Below are 19814 nucleotides of genomic sequence, written 5' to 3' on the forward strand. Positions count from 1 at the left end.
CTGGTCATGGTCAGCTACTCAACAAAAAACTAGAAATATAAATACAACTGATGGAAAGAAAATGAGGGGCTGGATCAAATCACATTACATGCATGCATGGTTGAAACCCTCAAACCACACAAAATAAACACAAACTCAAGACTGAGAGCAAACAGGCATGAAATAACTAGAAAAATTAATCTATAAGCCAGGTATGGTAGTCTCTAATCCCAGCACTTGGGACAGAGACAGACAGGTCTCTGGTGAGTCCAAAGCCTGCCTAGTCCACAGAGTGAGTTCTAGGTGCATTAGGACTACATAATGAGACCCTGTCTTGAAACAAATGAAGCAGGAGAAGGACAGACAGACAGACATACTGATTTATAAAAATCTTATTTTTAAAGGTAAGTAAGTGGTTGGTTTGAGTTACCTAATATTTAGAAAACGGACTGTGACTGTTATAAAACTAAAACCAAACACTCAGAGGTTCTCTTATTAATGGACCAGAGAAAACCTAATTTTGAGACACTCTACCCCACTACTCAATCAAAAAGCACAGGGTGTGTTAAGGGGTAGTAATCCACTCACTTCAAGTGCATTACAAATGTGAGGACCACTGAAATGGTTCAGTAGATAGAGTGCTTGTCATGAACCCTGAGGACCTGAGTTGGACCCCAAAACCTACATGGTAAAAAGTGATCAACCCCTGCAAATTGTCCTCTGACCTCCACATTCACAACGGCCCATGTGCATCCACACACTAATGTTATCAAAAACATTTTACTATGAAGAGTATGTATTCTGTCCTTTCTACACGGATTACAGTGTCATTCACTACTGAGAACACACAGCACTGCAGGTATTTCTGTCTGGTATGTTCAGGCAGGAGCCTAGGGCCCAGAAAGCATCCTGGCTTTTCTATCAGAATCCACTCCTCACTTATGAAAGTCAAACAGCACAGAGAGCACCCAAACACAGATTCTAGTTTTCACCATCACAAGCTAGTTATCACACATGGGTCAATGAATGCACTCCTAAAGATTAATAGCTGCACTAATCATTAGCCTCAGCCAGCAAGGCAAACATAATGCCTGCAACCCAGCTGCGCCAGAAACTGAAGCAGGAGGAAGACAAGCACCACCCAATACTTCCAAAAGAGGGGGTGACCAGCCAGTTCCACATTTTTTTTTTTTTTTTTTTTTTTTTTGTTTTTTTCGAGACAGGGTTTCTCTGTGTAGCTTTGCGCCTTTCCTGGGACTCACTTGGTAGCCCAGGCTGGCCTCGAACTCACAGAGATCCGCCTGCCTCTGCCTCCCGGAGTGCTGGAATTAAAGGCATGCGCCACCACCGCCCGGCCAGTTCCACATTTTTTAACCAGCAGCACTGACAACACAGAGAACAAGTGACCCTACCAAAGCCTAACCTTCCCACAGAACTGAAAAGGTTCTCATTTCTAAGTGCTGGACAGAATATCCAGCTAATCCAAGGAAGTGGGAGCACCTGTGTATTCACTCAGGACTCAGCAAAGGGAAAGCAGCAGCCCCTTCCCACTCAAGGAAGGCAGGAGCTCGGTCACAAACAGCTACTCCAAACTCAGACCATCAGCACTGTTAGCATCAACTAAAAAAAGCACTCACCTTTCCGCTTCTTCATCTTGTTTTCTTTACAGGGACTATCTCTCGGTGAACTGTTGTTACTTGGAGCTGTCAAATCGATTCCTAGCAAACTATAAAGTTTCTTCCTGTCTGGAGCAGGGAAGTGTTTTTCAATGAGTGACTGCAATACCCCTCTGTAGGAAAAAAGCAGTGAACCTTACTACTACTTTTTTTTTTAAGATTTATTTATTTAGTATGTGTACAGTGTTCTGTCTGCATGTATGCCTGCAGGCCAGAAGAGGGCACCAGATCTCATTACAGATGGTTGTGAGCCACCATGTGGTTGCTGGGAATTGAACTCAGGACCTCTGGAAGAACAGCCAGTGCTCTTAACCACTGAGCCATCTCTCCAGCCCACCTTACTACTACTTTATGTGACACTTGTAAATATATATATATATATATTTTTTTTCTTCAATCTTAAGAAATACTTCTAGCTGGGCAGTGGTGCCACACACCTTTAATCCTAGCACTCAGAAGGCAGAGGCAGGAGGATCTCTATGAATTTGAGGCCAGCCTGGTCTACAAAGTGGTTCCAGGACAGCCAGGGCTACACAGAGAAACCCTGTTTCAATCCCCTGCCGCCCAAAATTAACACAGGTTAAGTAAGATTTTAAGAGAAGCCTGTCCAGTAGCAGTAAGCAAGACAACACACCCATCTTTTATATTTTCTAACGCTTACCTTAAAGAACAGGACAGGCTCATTGGGTAAGGGCTTGCTCTGGAATGAGCATGAAGACCTGAGTTCAAATCCCCAGCAAACACATTAAAAGCTTAGTAAGGCTGTATAGGCCTGTTACCCAAGCATTGGAGGGAGGAGACAAGCAGCCAGAGATCTCACTAGCCAGTCAATCTAGCTGAAGTGGCAGGAATTCAGTTCAGAGATTCTCTCTCTCTCTCTCTCTGAGAGAGACAAAGCAATAGAAGACACAACCCTCTGCTGCCTACAAGTCTGTACACAGGAGCATGCACTGTACTTATTTGTATGCACCACATACAAGTGCACACACATACACACATTACCCAAATACAAATCACTATTAAAACTAAAGGGTTTAAAAAGGAGGGCATAAGTGGGTGTGGTTGCACACGCCTTTAACCCCAGCACATGGGAGGCAAATGAAGGTGAATCTCTAGGAGTTTGAGGCCTGCCTTGTCTACAAAGCAAGTTCCAGGACAGCCAGAGCTGTTACACAGAGAAACCCTGTCTCTAGGGGAAATAAAAAAGTGTGGGCCGGGGCCTGGGGATAACAGTACTTTATTGTAATCACAACTCCTGAGGGAGGCTTAGGCAGGAGATGGCTTAAGTTCACAAGTTCAAGACTGGGGGGCTGGAGAGATGGCTCCGAGGTTAAGAGCACTGGCTGCTCTTCCAGAGGTCCTGAGTTCAATTCCCAGCAACCACATGGTGGCTCACAACCATTTGTAATGAGATCTGGCGCCCTCTTCTGTATATATAATAAATAAATAAATAAATAAATAAAAAAAAAAAAGTTCAAGACTGGCCTGAGAAATACAACAAACTGAACCAAGAGGCTACTGACACAATTAGTAATACACTTAGTTACCTCAACATGATGCTTCAACCTGTAATCAGTGCAATTTCTTACATTTTTATAAAGTGTCATTGAAACTTGGTGTGTTTTACACTAACAACATACATTTATTTATGTATGAAGCAGACACTTCAATTGCTCAGTAGAGTCACATGTGACAAGTGGCACTTTCTTAATGATTCAAAACAAAAAAGTAATTCAAATTTTGCTCTCCTAAGCAGTTTTCAGTAACAGGAGTCTTTTAAAGCACGGGGTTGTATGCCCCCAACACACACAAGCACAGAAGCCGAGTCTCACAGCTACTGTGTTGTCTTATTATCAGTTAGTATTTTCCAAGATTTAAAGAAAAAGATTCTTTTATTTTATGTGTATGGTTGTTTGCCTCCATGTATGTGTAGGAACCATGTGTGTGCCCAGTGCCGGCAGAGGGCGGACGAGGGCATCAGATGCCCTGACCTGGAGTTACAGGGGTTGTGAGCAGCCGTGTGGGTGGGAGGTCCACCGCAGGAGCAGCCAGTCTCACCAGCCTCCTCAATAACTTTTAACATCTTTAAAACTTTCTGAAATTCCAATTCCCACTTTTTGTTTTTGTAAAATTGATTTTAAAAGTATGTGTATATGTGTCCTACATGGACATGATGTACAGGTAGTACAGGTGCCCTCAGAGCTGTGAGCATGAGATAGATCCCTTGGAGCGGAAGCTAAACAGGTTTGGAAATGTCCTCTAGGAGAGCAATATGGGTTAAGCACTGAGCCATCCTCCCTACTCCCAGTGTGAAATGTTTAGAGCAGATCCTGGTCTACGGTGGCAAACTAAGTGTCACTCACAAAAGCAATGGTCAGTCACGTTAAACCAGAACATGGGATCTGAAATTTAGCCAACTTAAAGATGTACAGAACAAAATCCAGATGTGTTAGTCCACATACTCTAAAATTGCCAAATGCTCAGCATTTCAGGATTATGAACTATCTACCTTCTATTTTTCACAAGATTTAGTATAAAGACAGCACAAAAACCTCTAAAACTCAGATAAGGACAACTTTTAAAGATGATGCAAGTTAAAAAAAAAAAAAGGAAATGTCAATGTTTCAACTAATTTTATATTCAAGAAAAATTAAAAAAAAAAATTACTTGGCTGTTGAAACAAAATCATTTAGTTCTCCTCCACCCTCTTCCAAGGCCTCCAAAGTTCTAGCTTCTCCTGTAGACTGCAGACCAATTACCACACACTGGAAAACACAAAATACACAATTATAAATAACTTAAGGCATATGCCAAATATCTAGTAACAATTCTTAAAAGATTTCAAAAAATAACCATTATATTAAAGCAATTTGGGCTTCATTTTCTCTATATGAGGTATGTTATGTTAAAAAGTGAGAGAAAGTCAGGTATGGTGCTGCTTGCCTTTAATCCCGGCACTTATAAGGCAGAGGCAGGCAAATCTCTGTACATGTGAGGTCAGACTATTCTAGAGAGTTCCAGGGTTGTGCAGAGACCCCGTCTCCCTCCCAGATCCAGAAAAAAAAGTGAGAGGAAATAAATTATATAGAACATGACAAATGTCCCTGACCTGAAGAAATTTATAACCCTTATGTTTTTTGCTCTTTCTCTCATTCTGCAGCACTGGCTGGCTGTCACTAACCTCTCTCTGCCTCCCAAATGCTGGGATTAAAGGCATGATCTACCATCCCTGCAACTCTTTGTATTTAAAGCAGATACATAACTAACCAAAGCAAGCAAGCTTAGGGCAATACTTAGTTATTAACGGAAAGAGCACAGTTGAACAAATTATACAGCATATACTCTGCTGAAATTTCTCAGCAGGCATTATTGTGTATTTATATACACAAAGATATACAAATATTCATTGTTTGGATGTGCAGAGGTAGTCTATCTTGATACAACGTCTCAAGTAAATTCAAACTATGATCTAGCCACAGCTGGCTTTGAGCTTCGGATCCTCTAGTTTCTATCTCTCATGTGATGAGATGACACATACACACTAACTGGCATTTTTAGAACTTTTCTTTTCTTTTTTTTTTTTAAGATTTATTTATTTATTATGTATACAGTGTTCTGTTTGTATGTATCCCTGCAAGCCAGAAGAGGGAGCCAGATCTCATTACAGATGGTTTTCAGCCACCATGTGGGTGCTGGGAATTGAACTCATGACCTCTAGAAGAACAGCCAGTGTTCTTAACCTCTGAGCCATCTCTCCAGCCCCGAACTTTTCTTTTTGTTGATTTTTTTTAGGCAGGGTTTCTCTGTGTAGCCCTGGCAGTCCTGGAACTCGCTCTGTAGATCAGGTTAGCCTCAGGCTCCTGAATGCCTCTGCCTCCTGAATGTCGGGATTAAAGTCATTCACCACCACTGCCTGGCTTACAATTTATTTTGAAGGATCTGTTTTCAGTGGCACATACCTGCAATCTCAAGACTTGGGATGCTGAGACAGGAAGATTGCCATGAATTCTAGGGCAGCCTAGATGACCTATCAAATATCAGACTTCTCTAGGCTACAGAATAAACACACTGTCTCAAATGAAACAAACAATAAAATAAATTATGAAAATAAAATCTTACTGCAATAGTATTTTTAGCAATGTCCATTTAAAAGACTATTCCACTGCTGAGCATAGTGATGAGTATCTTTAATCCCAGCACTCAGGAGGTGGAGGCAGAAAGATCTCTGTGAGTTCGAACCCAGCCTGGTTTACAGAGGGAGTTCCAGGACAGGCAAAGGTACAAAAGCTACCCTGTGTGGAAACAAACAGACAGACAGACAGAAAGACTACTCTGAGTAGAAGACCTCATTAGAGGAAGACTAGCTGGCTGAGCACAGACTGAACTAGACATTATCCAACTTACCTTCCCATTCTTGATCTCCTCCCGGGCCAGCTGCACTACCCTTTTCACTTTGGATGCTATGCACAAGTACTTAAAAAACCTCTGGTGAGCAGACCAGAATTGACCCCACATAGATTTCTTCATTCTCTGCTCAGCATCAATCAAATCTGCAGCTTGCTGAAATCTCTCTCTAGCGATGACCCACTGGAAATACACAGACAACATGTTACATATACATTTGAATACCATTACTTAAGTGTAACCCCTTTAGCCAGGCATGCCTTTCATTCTAGCACCCAGTAAGCTGGAGGATCTTTGTGAGTTCAAGAATAGCCTAGTCTAGACATAGCATAGGGAGTTCCAAGCCAGCTACAATGACACAGTGAGACCTTGTCGCCACAAAAATTAAAAATGACTCCTGCAACCAAAATAATCTGCAGTCACTTGGGAATCTCTGGATAATTTTTAGGATGCTCATACAAAAATGTCTCAAAATGTATACTAAGGCCGTTATTTTAGGACATGGTTTACACTGCAGTTGTGAACTTGATTTAACTGAAAAAATGGCTGTCTTTTATGAATTACCATAAAAAATAAAAATATGGAAAAGAAGGATGTTGGCCAATTAAGCAACTGTGATCATTAATTCTGCTGTTTTAAACAGCCCAATTACATTCTTCTATGTTGAAAATGTTTCAACCGATAAACCTCATTAAAAAAATTATCAGGCACATTAAAAATATTGACAAAACATTTCTCACCAGCTTAACTGCTTTGTTATACATTTTAACATAGCTCTGAGAAAGAAGAACTTCCTCAATTTTGAAGGTCACTCCAGTAAAGCTCAGCTGTCGTGCAATGTACATTCCTCTAAGCTTCATATCCATAGCAACTATTTCCATGGCACCAACACCTCTGAACAAAATTAAAACACACAGTAACTATCAATAAACAAAACAGCACTTTCCACACAGCGATGTTCTGGCAGAACAGTGCCACAAGCCTTATTACCTGCGCTCCACTGCTTGGATAAAATCACTGAACTCTCTGAATGGAGTCCCCTCACCCCATATTCCAAGACGGTTCATATAGGCCATGTTACGTGGTTCAGAAGCACCTGGAAAAGTCCCAAACATATTATAGCTGCAAAAAGTAAATGTGCGCAAATCATTCCAATCAAGTGTATACTCACCAGTGGCACTGGCATAAACAACTCTGGCTTTTGGCAATTTGTTCTGAAGCTCTAAAACGGCCAAGCCTGTCTTGGTTGGCTTTGAAGAACCCACAGGACACAGGTTTTTTGCTTTGTGACACTCATCAAACACTATCTGTAAGGAGGAGCTAAGGAACATATCAAAAGCAGGAACTGTCTATCAAGAGTGTGGTCTACAACGCTGGAGCCTACAGGTATTTTCTGTAAGATTCCACACATAACCCAAGAACCCTCTGTGCCTCATCTCTATTCCTTTACCTTGTCCTGCAAGCTTCTGAGCTATCTGCTCAATGTGGTATTGACTTCAGCTGGGAACTTCTTTCTTCTAAGAATGCAGGAAAGGAGTCACTGAGGCAACAACTATCCACTACAGCTAGAATTTCACTCAGTAAACTGTAGAACAAATGGCAACTAACTTAAAATAGGATCCTCATCAGGACAGCAGAAGCTATGTGTGAGCAAGTAAGTGAGCACTGCTTCCTTGGTCTCTCCAGCACTCCATGGGAACAGGCATGGAGAACAGGATGCAGCACTCCCCACATAAAAAAGAACTGACTTTCCAGGATCTGGCCACTCTAATCATTACAGTCAACACTCCAAAATATTCACTTAGTCAAATTTTGTTCCAAAAGTCTATTGCCACATTTTTTTTTTTTTTTTAATGTGCATTGGTGTTTTGCCATGGGTGCCGGGTCCCCTGGAACTCGAATTACAGAAAGTTGTGAGCTGCCATGTGGGTGCTGGGAACTGAACCTGGGTCCTTTGGAAGAGCAGTCAGTGTTCTTAACCCCTGAAACATCTCTCTAGCCCTAAACATAATTTTATTTATTTTTTTATTTTCTTGTTTTTCGAGACAGAGTTTCTTTGTGTGCTTTTGGTGCCTGTTCTGGATCTTGCTCTGTAGACCAGGTTGGCCTAGAACTCAGAGATCTGCCTGCCTCTGCCTCCTGAGTGCTGGGATTAAAGGTGTGTACCACCACTGCCAGGCATAGCAGGGGTGTGTGTGTGTGTGTGTGTGTGTGTGTGTGTGTGTGTGTGTGTGTGTTGGTTTGGTTTGGTTTTCAAGAAAGGGATTCTTTGTGTAACACCGGCTGTCCTGGATCTCACTCTGTAGACCAAGCTGGTCTCCAACTCACACATCTGGGATTAAAGGCATGCACCACCAGCCGGCTGTTTTTTGGTTTTTTTTTTTTTTTTTTTTTTTTTTTTTTTTTAATTTTTCCAGACAGGGTTTCTTTGTGTAGCTCTGGCTGTCTTAGGTGTGCCTGCATATACTTTTTATGGCATTAAAAATCAACACAATCTCTATTAAAGGATACCACTCCGTCGAAGTCATCACCGCACCAATGCAGAAGCTGTTTTAACCTGGTCTTATATTTACCACCAGACTGGCTTTCACCAATAAGAGAAGAATAGGTAGCAAAAATAATACCCTTTTTCACACTCCCATTGTGTTTGGAAGAAATTTTTCCGTATTTAAACTAAAAAAAAAAAAAAAAAAAAAGAAGAAGAATTAGTACATTTTCCTTTCAGAAGTTAGTAGGTGGTTTATGACAGACTCCAAACAATCTAGATGCAGAAAACTTACAGTACATAAATGCAAACATGTCCAATCAGCTTCCCTACAGAAATGACAATGGGTTCCACACATACCTGCTGTGCACTCATATACTATTCAAAAAGCACTATGACCGAGTCGGGAGTGTTAGCAAATAAGCTGGGGTATGCCTCGGCGGTAGAGCACTTGGTCTAGCATGCCTAACACAGGGCTCTATCCTCGGCACCTCCAAACACAGAATCCTGAGTAATGTGCCCCTCAGGTACACTGCTTAGAAATAAACCTTATCCAGGTATCAGTTTCATGGTTTAGTTTTACACTGCAATCATTCAAAACTTACCACACTGACACATTAACTACTTTACTAAATAAAACCTAACCAGAAAAGCCACTGACCTACCAAAGGAAAGCCAGTGAGGACCAGGCTCCTAACAATGGGACAGATAAAAAACATGAAAATCAGGGTTATAGTCACTGATTTTCAAGACAAGTAGGGAGTTCCTTCTAGGATTCTTCAAAACCAAAAAAAAGGCACACAGTACATTTTAAGATTTGCGCCAGGAGGTCAGACTTGGTGGCACACACCTTTAAACCAAGCACTCAGGAGGCAGAGGCAGGGAGACCTCTATGAGTTTGAGGTCAGCCTGGTCTACATAGCAAGTTCGAGGACAGCCAAGGCTACAGAGTGAGACCCTGTCTCAAAAAACAAAAATAAGATTTGTGCCAGGCACTTTACATGCACATGCTTAATCTCAGCACTAGGGAGACACTGAGACAGGAGGATTGCTGTGAGTTAGAGACCGGCATGAGCTATGGTAAGACCCCATCTTAAATATTAGGTAACCATTAAAATTCTAATCATGTAAAACTGTTTTAGATGTAGATATTCACTTTCTTGTTTCCATACCGACACAACTCTCATAGTTAAATACCAACAGTTTGCAAACCAAACGATTCTCTCTAGGCTGCACAAATGTGATGGGGTCACTACTTTTCCACACTGCACATGGACAGGCATACAAAGCACTCTAGAAACTAAGAGAAATAGAACACTGGAGACCAAGAAAACAAACTCCATTACACCTAGGACCACGCCCACTTTGCCATTAGACACATCCACAGCCTAGCATGTGTGTTGTGTGAAATAACTCATTTAGTCCTTGTAACAAACCCACAAAAACAATTGTCCCATCCTCATAGATGAGTCAGTCAGTATGCACTGATAGCCCCATTGAACAAGGAGGCTTCCATACCTTATTTAATGAATGGATCAAAATGTTTTTTGCTCCAATATCCTTTAAATCTCTTTCAGCGTCATACTTTAAATCATTTGATACACTAAACCTGTCAAAAAAAGAAAGTAAACCAAATTAAACTTGAATTGTATTTTTTCATAGAACTAAGATCTTGATACTACCAAAAAAATTCATTTAAATTCATCCTGTCATGCTAAACAAACTATTAAAACAAAAAAACAACAAACTTCCTCAGTCAGCCAACCTTTTGGAACTTACCACAATGCTCTTTTTCTACTCAACAAATAGTTTTCATATATGATCCCTGCTATCGTCCGGCCTTTGCCCACACCAGCACCATCACCTATTAAGAAGCCAGCACGATCTCCATTAGGGAGGAATGTTTCATGTTGCTAAAAAGGGAAAAGTTGGAAGAATGGGTATCATTTTCTCATCAAGGTAATGAAGTTGCCCATGCTTCAGTAAATAAGCTCCTACTCAATTAAAACAATCACAGACATGTGTCATCATTACCCCTTCCTGCACCCTGACATAAGCATGCCCACCCCCAGCATGGACATTCTCTCTGTAAGTACTACACTTGCCTTCTACCCTCCATGAACTCAACAGCAAAGACAAGAAATTGGTGAGGTTGCTCCCCTCTTCCTCTGAACACCTGCCTGACAAAATGTCAACTTTCACAAGATACTTGACCATTCACACACAGCATTGCTTATCCTACAAAAATGGAGTTAAAACAAAATTTCTTCAAGCATGACTGAAGTGAGTCCCACTAACATGGTGTATTACCAAGAGTACTTGCACAGCACATGACTGCCAGTTTACTAACTACCTTAACAGTACGGGCACTCAAGTCTTTTCAAAAGGAAAAAAATGGGGTAACAAACATTCTTACATGTACCTCAGATTCCTATAGAAGTCTTAGATAGAAGATAAACACAGTCTTCATATTAATAATATCCTCACGTAAAATTCTAGGTCATGACTTGTCATTTCTACTAGAAGGCATTCTCAAGATCCCTGCTACATCTTCCCTTTTCCTAACACATAACCTAATTTTTCTTTCTTTCTTTTTTTTTTTTTTTTTTGAGACAGGGTTTCTCTGTCTGTCCCTGGCTATCCAAAACTCACTCTGTAGACCAGGCTAGCCTCAAAAGCAGAGATCCACCTGCCTCTGGCTCCCGAGTGCTGAGACTAAAGGTGTGTACCACCACCGTTTGGCCACTATATAAAAGTTTGGGGGGGGGGGGGGCGGGAATCCAATTCCAAGTTTTCTGGCAAGAAAAATTTACCTTTACCTGCCTCAGGAGGCAGAGGCAGGTGGATCTCTTTGAGTTCGAGGCCAGCCTGGGCTACCAAGTGCGTTCCAGGAAAGGCGCAAAGCTACACAGAGAAACCCTGTCTCGAAAAACCAAAAAAAAAAAAAAAAAAAAAAAAATTGTATTACATGGGGCTTGGAAAGATGGCTCAGTGGTTAAGGGCACTTATTGTTCTTCCAGAGGACCCAAAATTTGATTCCTAGCACCCAGGTCAAGTGACTCCCAACTGCCTGTAACTCTAGCTTGAGGGCAGAAACACTCCAGCTCCCGCTGCTGGTCTGTCATTATCTGACACATGTGGAATACACTCCTAAGACACACACACACATCATATACAAAATAATAATATGGGGGCTGGAGAGATGGCTCAGCGGCTAAGAGCAGGGATTGCTCTTCCAGAGGACCTGGGTTTAATTCCCAGCGCCCATATGGCAGCCCACAACTGTCTGTAATTCTAGTTCCAAGGGACCCAACACCCATGGCAAAACTCCAATGCACATGAGAAATAAATGAATGAATGAATGAAGTATAAGCCAGGTATTTTGGTGCATGCCTTTAATCCTAACACTTGGGAGGATGAACCAGGTGGATCTCTGAGTTTGAGGCCAGCCTGGTCTACACAGAGAGCTCCAGAACAGCAAGAGATACATACAGAGATTTTGTCTCTGAATGAATGAATAAAATGAAAACTAAAAAAAACAAACAAATAACCTCCCCCTCATCTTTATTTTATATATCAAGATAAAGCATCAAACTTAACTAAGAATTACCTGGGCTGCGTAGGTAACTGCCTCGAGCTGCAATGCTGAGAGCCAGCCATTATCAATGGTCTCTTCAGAGATGGAGGTTTTGTACCAAACATCAGGAGGAGTGACACTGGACAAAGAGCTAGTCTCCACAACTGCATCAGGGTGACGCAGGCCAAGCTTTACTAAACAAAAATGTTAGAATGTCTCATTTCAATCATTCTAGTAACATTTCCAATCTTATGACAGAGAAAATAGTAGCCACTCACTTTGAGCTTATAATATAAAGTTACTAAATGTAATGTACTACTGACATTTGACCAAAATGACCTAAGCACACAGTTTCTGAGACTGATGACGAAATCATCTAGTTTAAAGCAGACCTCACACATGGAGCAGAGGCAGGCAGGTCTATGTTCCAGGACAACCCCTACACACCTCTAGTCTCATCTACCATGACTGATGAGGTGTACTAATACCTTAATTGTTTAAGAGAGATTAAGTTCGAGAGGTTTTGACAAAACCTACAGACATACATTTTATTGGCATGTACTCTGCATAGGTCTCTGCATGACCCATTTCTTCCTCATCTTCTTCTTCCGGTTCATCTTCCTCTTTAACAACAGGAACCTTCTGTAACACAAAATACAACCAATCTTAAGTCTAGAGACAAAGGGCCAGAGCCTATGGGACCTTTTTCCAACCTGCCAATACAAGGTACCAGCTGCACATTCTGTGAAATTTCAGTTCCTGCCTGCCTGTCCAAAGGGAGACAGCAGTAAGGGCAACCAACACACCAAGGAGCCACCACAGGGTTCTACTCCCTCCAGCTACCATCTACAACTACTCTGTCCCTCAATTCTGATAATCTCTCTCCAATCTCAGCCCCTCTTCAATCCAGGACTTGAAAGAACAAGGAGTATGGGGACAAAAGGCGGGTCACCCCAATGCACAAGCTATCAAACCAAGATTTTATAGAATATAGAAATATTAACAAAATTATGTTGACAATTTTCCTTTCTCATTGTAAATATTCCTCAAATCATACTATCTGTCTGCCTTTCTTCCTACCCATCTACCTTAAACCAGAGGAAGAGGGCTTTCTTCCTCTAGCATGTATTTATAACCTGGATCCCTCCACAGAACTCAACTGTCCATTGCCATGTCTTCTGTATGTCCTGAATCACTGACCTGTAAGCAGAACCAGCAGCTCCAACCAGCAGCTCCTCGGTGCCTGTTAGTGTATGCTTCTTTATGAACTCCTGCCCGTCCATCACACCCTTCCTCCATAAGGCCTACCGAGTCAGAGTCCCGACAGTGTCCCTCCTCATAACCCCAGGGCCTTTACTGTACCTTCCCCTCAGTTGTAAAGGCATGTGCCTCCACCACTCTATCCACACTGCACCTTTTGATGGCCCTCATACAACTCCTTAAGTCTAGATGGTACCAAATGCTATGTCTGCTGAAAGAGGAGAGCTCAGGAAGGAGAGTCCTTCCAGACACTCACTGCACACACACTGCCATCCAGAAACATTATCTGACGAACCTGACCTAAGGCAGACAGCACTGAACAACTCATTCAGATCACTGCATACCCCCTAACTGGCCACTTATTTGGGTTCCACCAAGTTACCAAAGGTTTAAGGCTAATTCCATGCTGTCATTTGTCCTGACCAGGTAGATGAACAAAAAAGGTCAGCCCTGCAAGCAACACCACTGCCATGAAAGATACAGTTTTTGTAATTATTAGCCTACTTCCATTCAACAAGTTTTCTGAGGCTTTTTCTAAAGTAATTTTCAGCCAAGTATATTACATAGAAATATCAATATACCATTTAAAACTCACCATGGTGGGGGAAAAACTCCTCATTTTCATGTCATTTATCCATATCCTTGCTACTTCTTTATTAGAAGAAGATTCTTTTTTTACTGCACCGTTACTGACATCAGCTGCAGGAAGAGAAGTGGATTGAAATTTACAAGTCTCAATTTCTTTTCCTCTAGTTTAAAAATTCAGCAGTTTATTCACTTCAAAAAACAAACAGTATCTGCTGGGAAATAGTGATGAACACCTTTATTCCCATCTCTCGGGAGGCAAAGGCACGAGGATCTCTATGAGTTCAAGGCCAGCCCTATCGAAAAGGCAAGTTCCAGGACAGCCAGGGAAACCCTGTCTCGAAAACAAACAAAAAACCCCAAAAAGCTGGTTATGGTGGTGACAGGAGGATCCCTGACTCACTGGATAGCCAGACTAGCCTAGCCTGTCTGATGAGTTCCATAATAGGACAGTGGGAAACACCTACCTCCCTGGGGAGAGAGGGGGCTGGTAGACAGGGCACATATAGATAGGCACAGGCACAGTAAGATGCTTGGGCCTGCCCTTCCATGCACCTTTCACTTCTCTTCATAGCACCAGCCCTTCTCAGAAACACAACAGGTTCACTATCTTTCTTTAGTATTACATGAGCTCCAGAGAGGAGCTGGAACAATACACACATTAGGTATTTATTGTTTCAAAGACTGTAAAACCCACATTCTTAAACTGGATGGTGGTGGCAAGCACCTTTAATCCCAGCACTTGGGAGGCTACGGCAGTCTGATCTACAGAGTTCCAAGAAAACCAAGGCTACACAACAGAAACCACCTTGGGGGGAAAAAGGGGACAGGGGAACCAAAAACCAATCCCAACCAAAAGCAGAGTTGGAGAGAGGGCTCAGCAGTTAAGAGAGATTACTGCTCTTGCAAAGGACCAAGGTTCATTTCCTAGCACCTACAAGGCAGCTCACAAGAAGCCAACTCCAGTTCCAGTGAAATCTGATGCCCTCTTCTGGACTCCATGGGTACTTCATGCACAAGGTACATACATATATATGTACTCAAGACACACACTCAAAAAAAAATAAGTATTAAACAAAACATCCAAAACCACTTGTGAAACACACACACAGAAAACAAAATAGCGTGGGAAGACAAAGTTCAAAGAGCTATAAACAACTTACTGGCAGCAGTTGCAACGGGCTGAGCAATGTTGGCAGGTGGCTTCAGTTTCATGAGTTCATTTAGACTATTATTTTTCAGTAAATCCTTCAACTGAACCTGGTCTTTAGAAGGAGCAGGGGGCAGGGCATTTCGTACTGCTGGTGCTGAGACTGAAGGGCGTGTGTTTGCCGTGGTCTGGATAAACTTGGTTAAAGTGATGGTTTGCCTATTGGTTGTTGCAGGTGGCGTTTTAGTCATTACAATTGTAGAGCCCAGGGTTGGAAGTTGATTGATTTGATTCAGCACAAAGGTTGTAGTGGATGGAGGCTGCTGCTAGAAAAGAAGAAACACTTCACACACTCAATCTAACTTTGACAGTCTGCATTGGAAACCTAGTAATCCATTTAGCAATCTAAAACAGATGCTGGACAGAGGACTCAAAAGGGAAAGCTGTAAGCACGGAGAACCTTCCATCTCCAGAACACAGAACTCATGACCATCAGGCAGTCATGCACATCTGTAACCCCAGTGCTCTGACAGTGACATGGAAGGCAGAGAGACTGTCTCCAACATGGTAAGAAGTGACAACTGTCCTCTGACCACATACCTGCTGCGGCATGTAAGAGCCCAGAGTCAACATCCACACAATCTAAACTTTATTCTATTCCTGCTTAACTATGGTACTTTAATTCTAATTTAATGATTAGCTATAAATTATTAGGTTAAAAACACAGCAATCAGGAAACAGTGTAGTAGTAATTTGACACTTTAATACAGGCATTAAAGGACATATAAATTATCATGGAAAGCTATCCCAAGCTAGTTGTGACTTAGAGTAACTCTAATAGGCCTAGCAACAGAAAAAAAATTCTAGCCAGCACTGCCAACCAGGCAGACAAGTCTAGGCAAATCATATAAACCACTCAAGACCTAGGTTTTCCTGAGTTCAGTTTTTATTTTACTTTATTTTTTAAAGATTTCTATTGTCACCAGGCGTGGTAGCACACATCTTTAATCCTAGCACTTGGAAGGCAGAGGCAGGTGGATCTCCTGGTTTGAGCCCAGCCTGGTCTACAGAGTGAGTTCCAGGACAGCCAGGGCTACCCAGAGAAGCCCATTCTTGAAAAAAAAAACAAAAAGATTTCTATTATCATTTTTCTTTTAATCTGTATGGATAGGGGTATATGCAGGTACTTATGGGGCTGGAGGCACCAGCCCCTCCTTGAGCTGGAGACACCGGCACCTGAGAGCTGCCCCATACGGGTGGCTCTGCAATAGTAACAGTTAACTGCTGAGCTGCCACTCAAGCTCTTTGAAGCCAACTTTCTGCTAACATTGCATTCCTTTTAACTAAAAACATAAACAAAAACCTTTCCATTTTTTGCTCAAATTCATTTTACTGAGCGGCAAATGTGTGGGAGTAAAAGGACAACTTGAGGATCCCGGCTCCCTGGAATGCTTGGGTCTTGCAGCATATTTTTCCCACTGACCATCTCAAAAGCCCAACACTGCCTTTCCTTTCCAAGCTGTTTGTTACAATACAGGTTATGCTATATCTTAGAGTCTAAAAAGATAAACAGTCATATGGGGATTAGCTCAATGGTAGAGCGCTTGCCTAGCAAGTGCAAAGCTCTGAGTTCAGTCCTCAGCTCTGGAAAAAAGATAACAGTCAGGTAAACATTAAACACTGGTAATAAGGTGGTTACTATCAACAGTCTAAGACAAAGCCATGCGATCCTCCCTCCTTTACCCCCCTTTATTCATTCATTTGGTTTTTCAGGACAGAGTTTCTCTATGTTGCTCTGGCTGTCCTGGAACTCACAGAGATCTCTGCCTGCCTCTGCCTCCCAGAGTGCTGGGATTAAAGGTGTGCGCCACCACTGCCCAGTGTCACAAACCATTTGTGTTGTTAGGGAGGAGGTGGAGTGAGAAGAGAACAGGAAGGAGAAAGGAAAAAGAAAAGCTGAGTGTGTGGTTCAGGACTGTGAGAGCCACACATGGCAGAGACACAGAATGTGCAGAAGCTGAGCTCAAGGCCAACATGGACTACATGAGACCCTATCTCAAAAAATTAAAAAATGAAATAAAATAAAGCCAACTTGAAAATGCTACGTCTGTATGCATAGAGTATCTCTGTATATCATTGGTGTGTGTTTGTCCTTGTGGTGCTGGGGTCATCCCAGGGTCAGGCACCTACAAGGCAAGTCCTCTATCACTAAGCGACAACTCTATCTCCTTTCTATAACTTTCAATAAAATCTTCTAGACTGCTATTTACCACTTTTAAACCAACAATACAAACTGACAAATTTTAACCAGTTTGACCATAATCTTTTGGATATGTTGATATTGGCTATATTTGAGGTAAGGTCCAAAGAACTCTATATGTAAAACACAATTAATCACATCAAAGTTACTGACAAAAGCCAAGGTACCAAACACTGAAAATAGTGAGATAACATGTACATTCAATCTTCATTTCACCAATTTTGTTGTTGTTAATGATTTACAAATACACAAGTGTTCTCTGGTACATAGGGAAATCGAAGCTAGCCAGGGCTAAAGATCTTATTTCAAATAAATAGTTCTATTTTTGCTACCACCCTAAACCATTTTAGAAGTAACACCAAATCTGAGTGGCTCTTACCCTCACATTTAATAGTGCAGGAGTAGACACTGTCTCTGGTTCTTGTTTAACAGGAACTGCTGCTTCTGTCTCCAAACCTAGATCTAATGCACTAAGTGGCATTGACTAGAGAGAAAATAACAGAGAAAGGATGGACAGCAGTGAATTCTGTTTCAAGAACAAGAGTTGCATTTATTTTATTAAAAAAAAAAAAAAAAAAAAAAAAAAAAACAACTTTAGAGCTGAATTCTACTTGAGGGGTAGAACACTTGACTAGCCTGCAGAGTCCTTGGCTCAGACCCCAGTACCATACACACGAAGTCAAGGTTTACAATCAAACAGTTTGTACAATCACTAAATCAGTTATAACAAAATACTGGTCAGCATAAAATCTCCACAAACTACACTAATATCAGAACTTTATTTTTGCAAATGTAAAGAGAAGTCATAAAAAAGGTCCCAATAGCCGGGCGGTGGTGGCGCACGCCTTTAATCCCAGCACTCGGGAGGCAGAGGCAGGCGGATCTCTGTGAGTTCGAGGCCAGCCTGGGCTACCAAGTGAGTCCCAGGAAAGGCCCAAAGCTACACAGAGAAACCTTGTCTCGAAAAACCAAAAAAAAAAAAAAAAAAAAAAAAAGGTCCCAATAAAGACCAAAGGCAACTATGAAGAAAATTAATACTATTCCTATAAGAATGCTTAGCAATAGGAAAAACAATGTCTTGGTTTTGATGCAAATAGTAACTACTTCATTAATAAAAACAGCATAAAGACAACATTCACATGTTATCTTTAAAGTTAAGGTTTATTGCTGGGCGGTGGTAGCGCACATCTTTAGTCTCAGCACTCGGGAAGGGGGAGGCAGGTGGAGCCTGGTCTATAAAGCAAGTTTTAGGACAGCCAGGACTACATAGAGAAACCCTGTTAAGAACATCTTTTTCTAAAATGTCAATTAAATAGCTGAGGCTGTGTATCAGCAGGAAAGTGCCTGCCTAGCAGCACAAGTCCCAGGGTTCAATCCCCAATACCACCAACAGGAAAAAAACAACATTGCAACACTGCTAATAATAAATGACAATGGAAATTGCAAATTCAGAGAGAATTCTGGAGGATCTGGAGAACTGTTACCTGCTGAACTGAAGGGGGAGTAGGAGTTGCAAGTCCGGCATCTCCACCATCAACATCAAAGAGGTCATTCGGACTAATCCCACTCTCGCTCAAGGCAGCAAGCAGTAAATCTTGCCCTGGTTCCACCATCTTTAGAACAAAGTGAAAAATATTAACTCTCTTCTAGACACAAGCAAGTCAACATTTTCTATCAGAGCTGGTCATTCAGTACTTATGAAGAACCTGCTACATATTGGAAAAAGATGAAAGTCTCGGGCGGTGGTGGCGCAGGCCTTTAATCCCAGCACTCGGGAGGCAGAGGCAGGCGGATCTCTGAGTTCGAGGCCAGCCTGGGCTACCAAGTGAGTTCCAGGAAAAGGCGCAAAGCTACACAGAGAAACCCTGTCTCGAAAAACCAAAAAAAAAAAGATGAAAGTCTCTGATCCCAGAAACTTCACACTAAAATTAAAGGACACAGAAGCACAGCATTCAGAGACAAGAGTCTCTTTTACTCCTTCTAAGATCAAGTTAAGAGTGTATGCAGCCGGGCGGCGGTGGTGGTGCACGCCTTTAATCCCAGCACTAGGGAGGCAGAGGCAGGCGGATCTCTGTGAGTTCAAGGCCAGCCTGGTCTACCAAGTAAGTTCCAGGAAAGGCGCAAAGTTACACAAAGAACCCTGTCTCGAAAAAACAAACAAACAAAAAAAAGTGTATGCCTAAACACTATGAAGCTGGGCCTAATAGTGCACACCTTTAATCCCAGTACTCAGGAGGCAACAGAGGCAGGCTGCTCTCTGTGAGTCTGAGGCCAGCCTGGTCTACACAGTGAGTTCCAGAACATCTAGGACTACAAATAAAATAAAAACACACTATGAGGTCAAAGGAGGCAAAAGTGAACTGTGCACGGTTCCTAGGTAGATAACAATACTGAGTACAGGGGAAGAAATAATCAGGAAGACAAGTGTCTTCTAAACA

At 41.9% G+C, this 19814-nt stretch overlaps 1 protein-coding gene across 7 annotated transcripts in view; it reads right to left on the reverse strand.

Moving 5' to 3' along the window:
• Positions 1-19814, reverse strand: part of Sbno1 (strawberry notch homolog 1) — a 48253-nt gene that overhangs the window by 19587 nt on the left and 8852 nt on the right. For 2 of the 7 annotated variants that reach the window (XM_028885795.2, XM_028885796.2), the window contains exons 2-16: positions 18861-18989; positions 17756-17860; positions 15130-15442; positions 13977-14080; positions 12667-12763; positions 12155-12315; positions 10324-10457; positions 10063-10153; positions 8571-8732; positions 7231-7366; positions 7050-7155; positions 6800-6953; positions 6060-6242; positions 4323-4420; positions 1617-1768 (exon numbers count right to left, since the gene is read on the reverse strand). In XM_028885795.2, the coding sequence (XP_028741628.1) occupies positions 1617-1768; positions 4323-4420; positions 6060-6242; positions 6800-6953; positions 7050-7155; positions 7231-7366; positions 8571-8732; positions 10063-10153; positions 10324-10457; positions 12155-12315; positions 12667-12763; positions 13977-14080; positions 15130-15442; positions 17756-17860; positions 18861-18989 (2125 nt within the window). The remainder of the gene's footprint in view (positions 1-1616; positions 1769-4322; positions 4421-6059; positions 6243-6799; positions 6954-7049; positions 7156-7230; positions 7367-8570; positions 8733-10062; positions 10154-10323; positions 10458-12154; positions 12316-12666; positions 12764-13976; positions 14081-15129; positions 15443-17755; positions 17861-18860; positions 18990-19814) is intronic. The other 5 variants (XM_037198742.1, XM_037198741.1, XM_028885797.2 and 2 more) reach the window with 5 other exon arrangements.

The sequence above is a fragment of the Peromyscus leucopus genome, chromosome 23, assembly GCF_004664715.2.
Source record: "Peromyscus leucopus breed LL Stock chromosome 23, UCI_PerLeu_2.1, whole genome shotgun sequence".
Lineage (NCBI taxonomy): Eukaryota > Metazoa > Chordata > Mammalia > Rodentia > Cricetidae > Peromyscus > Peromyscus leucopus.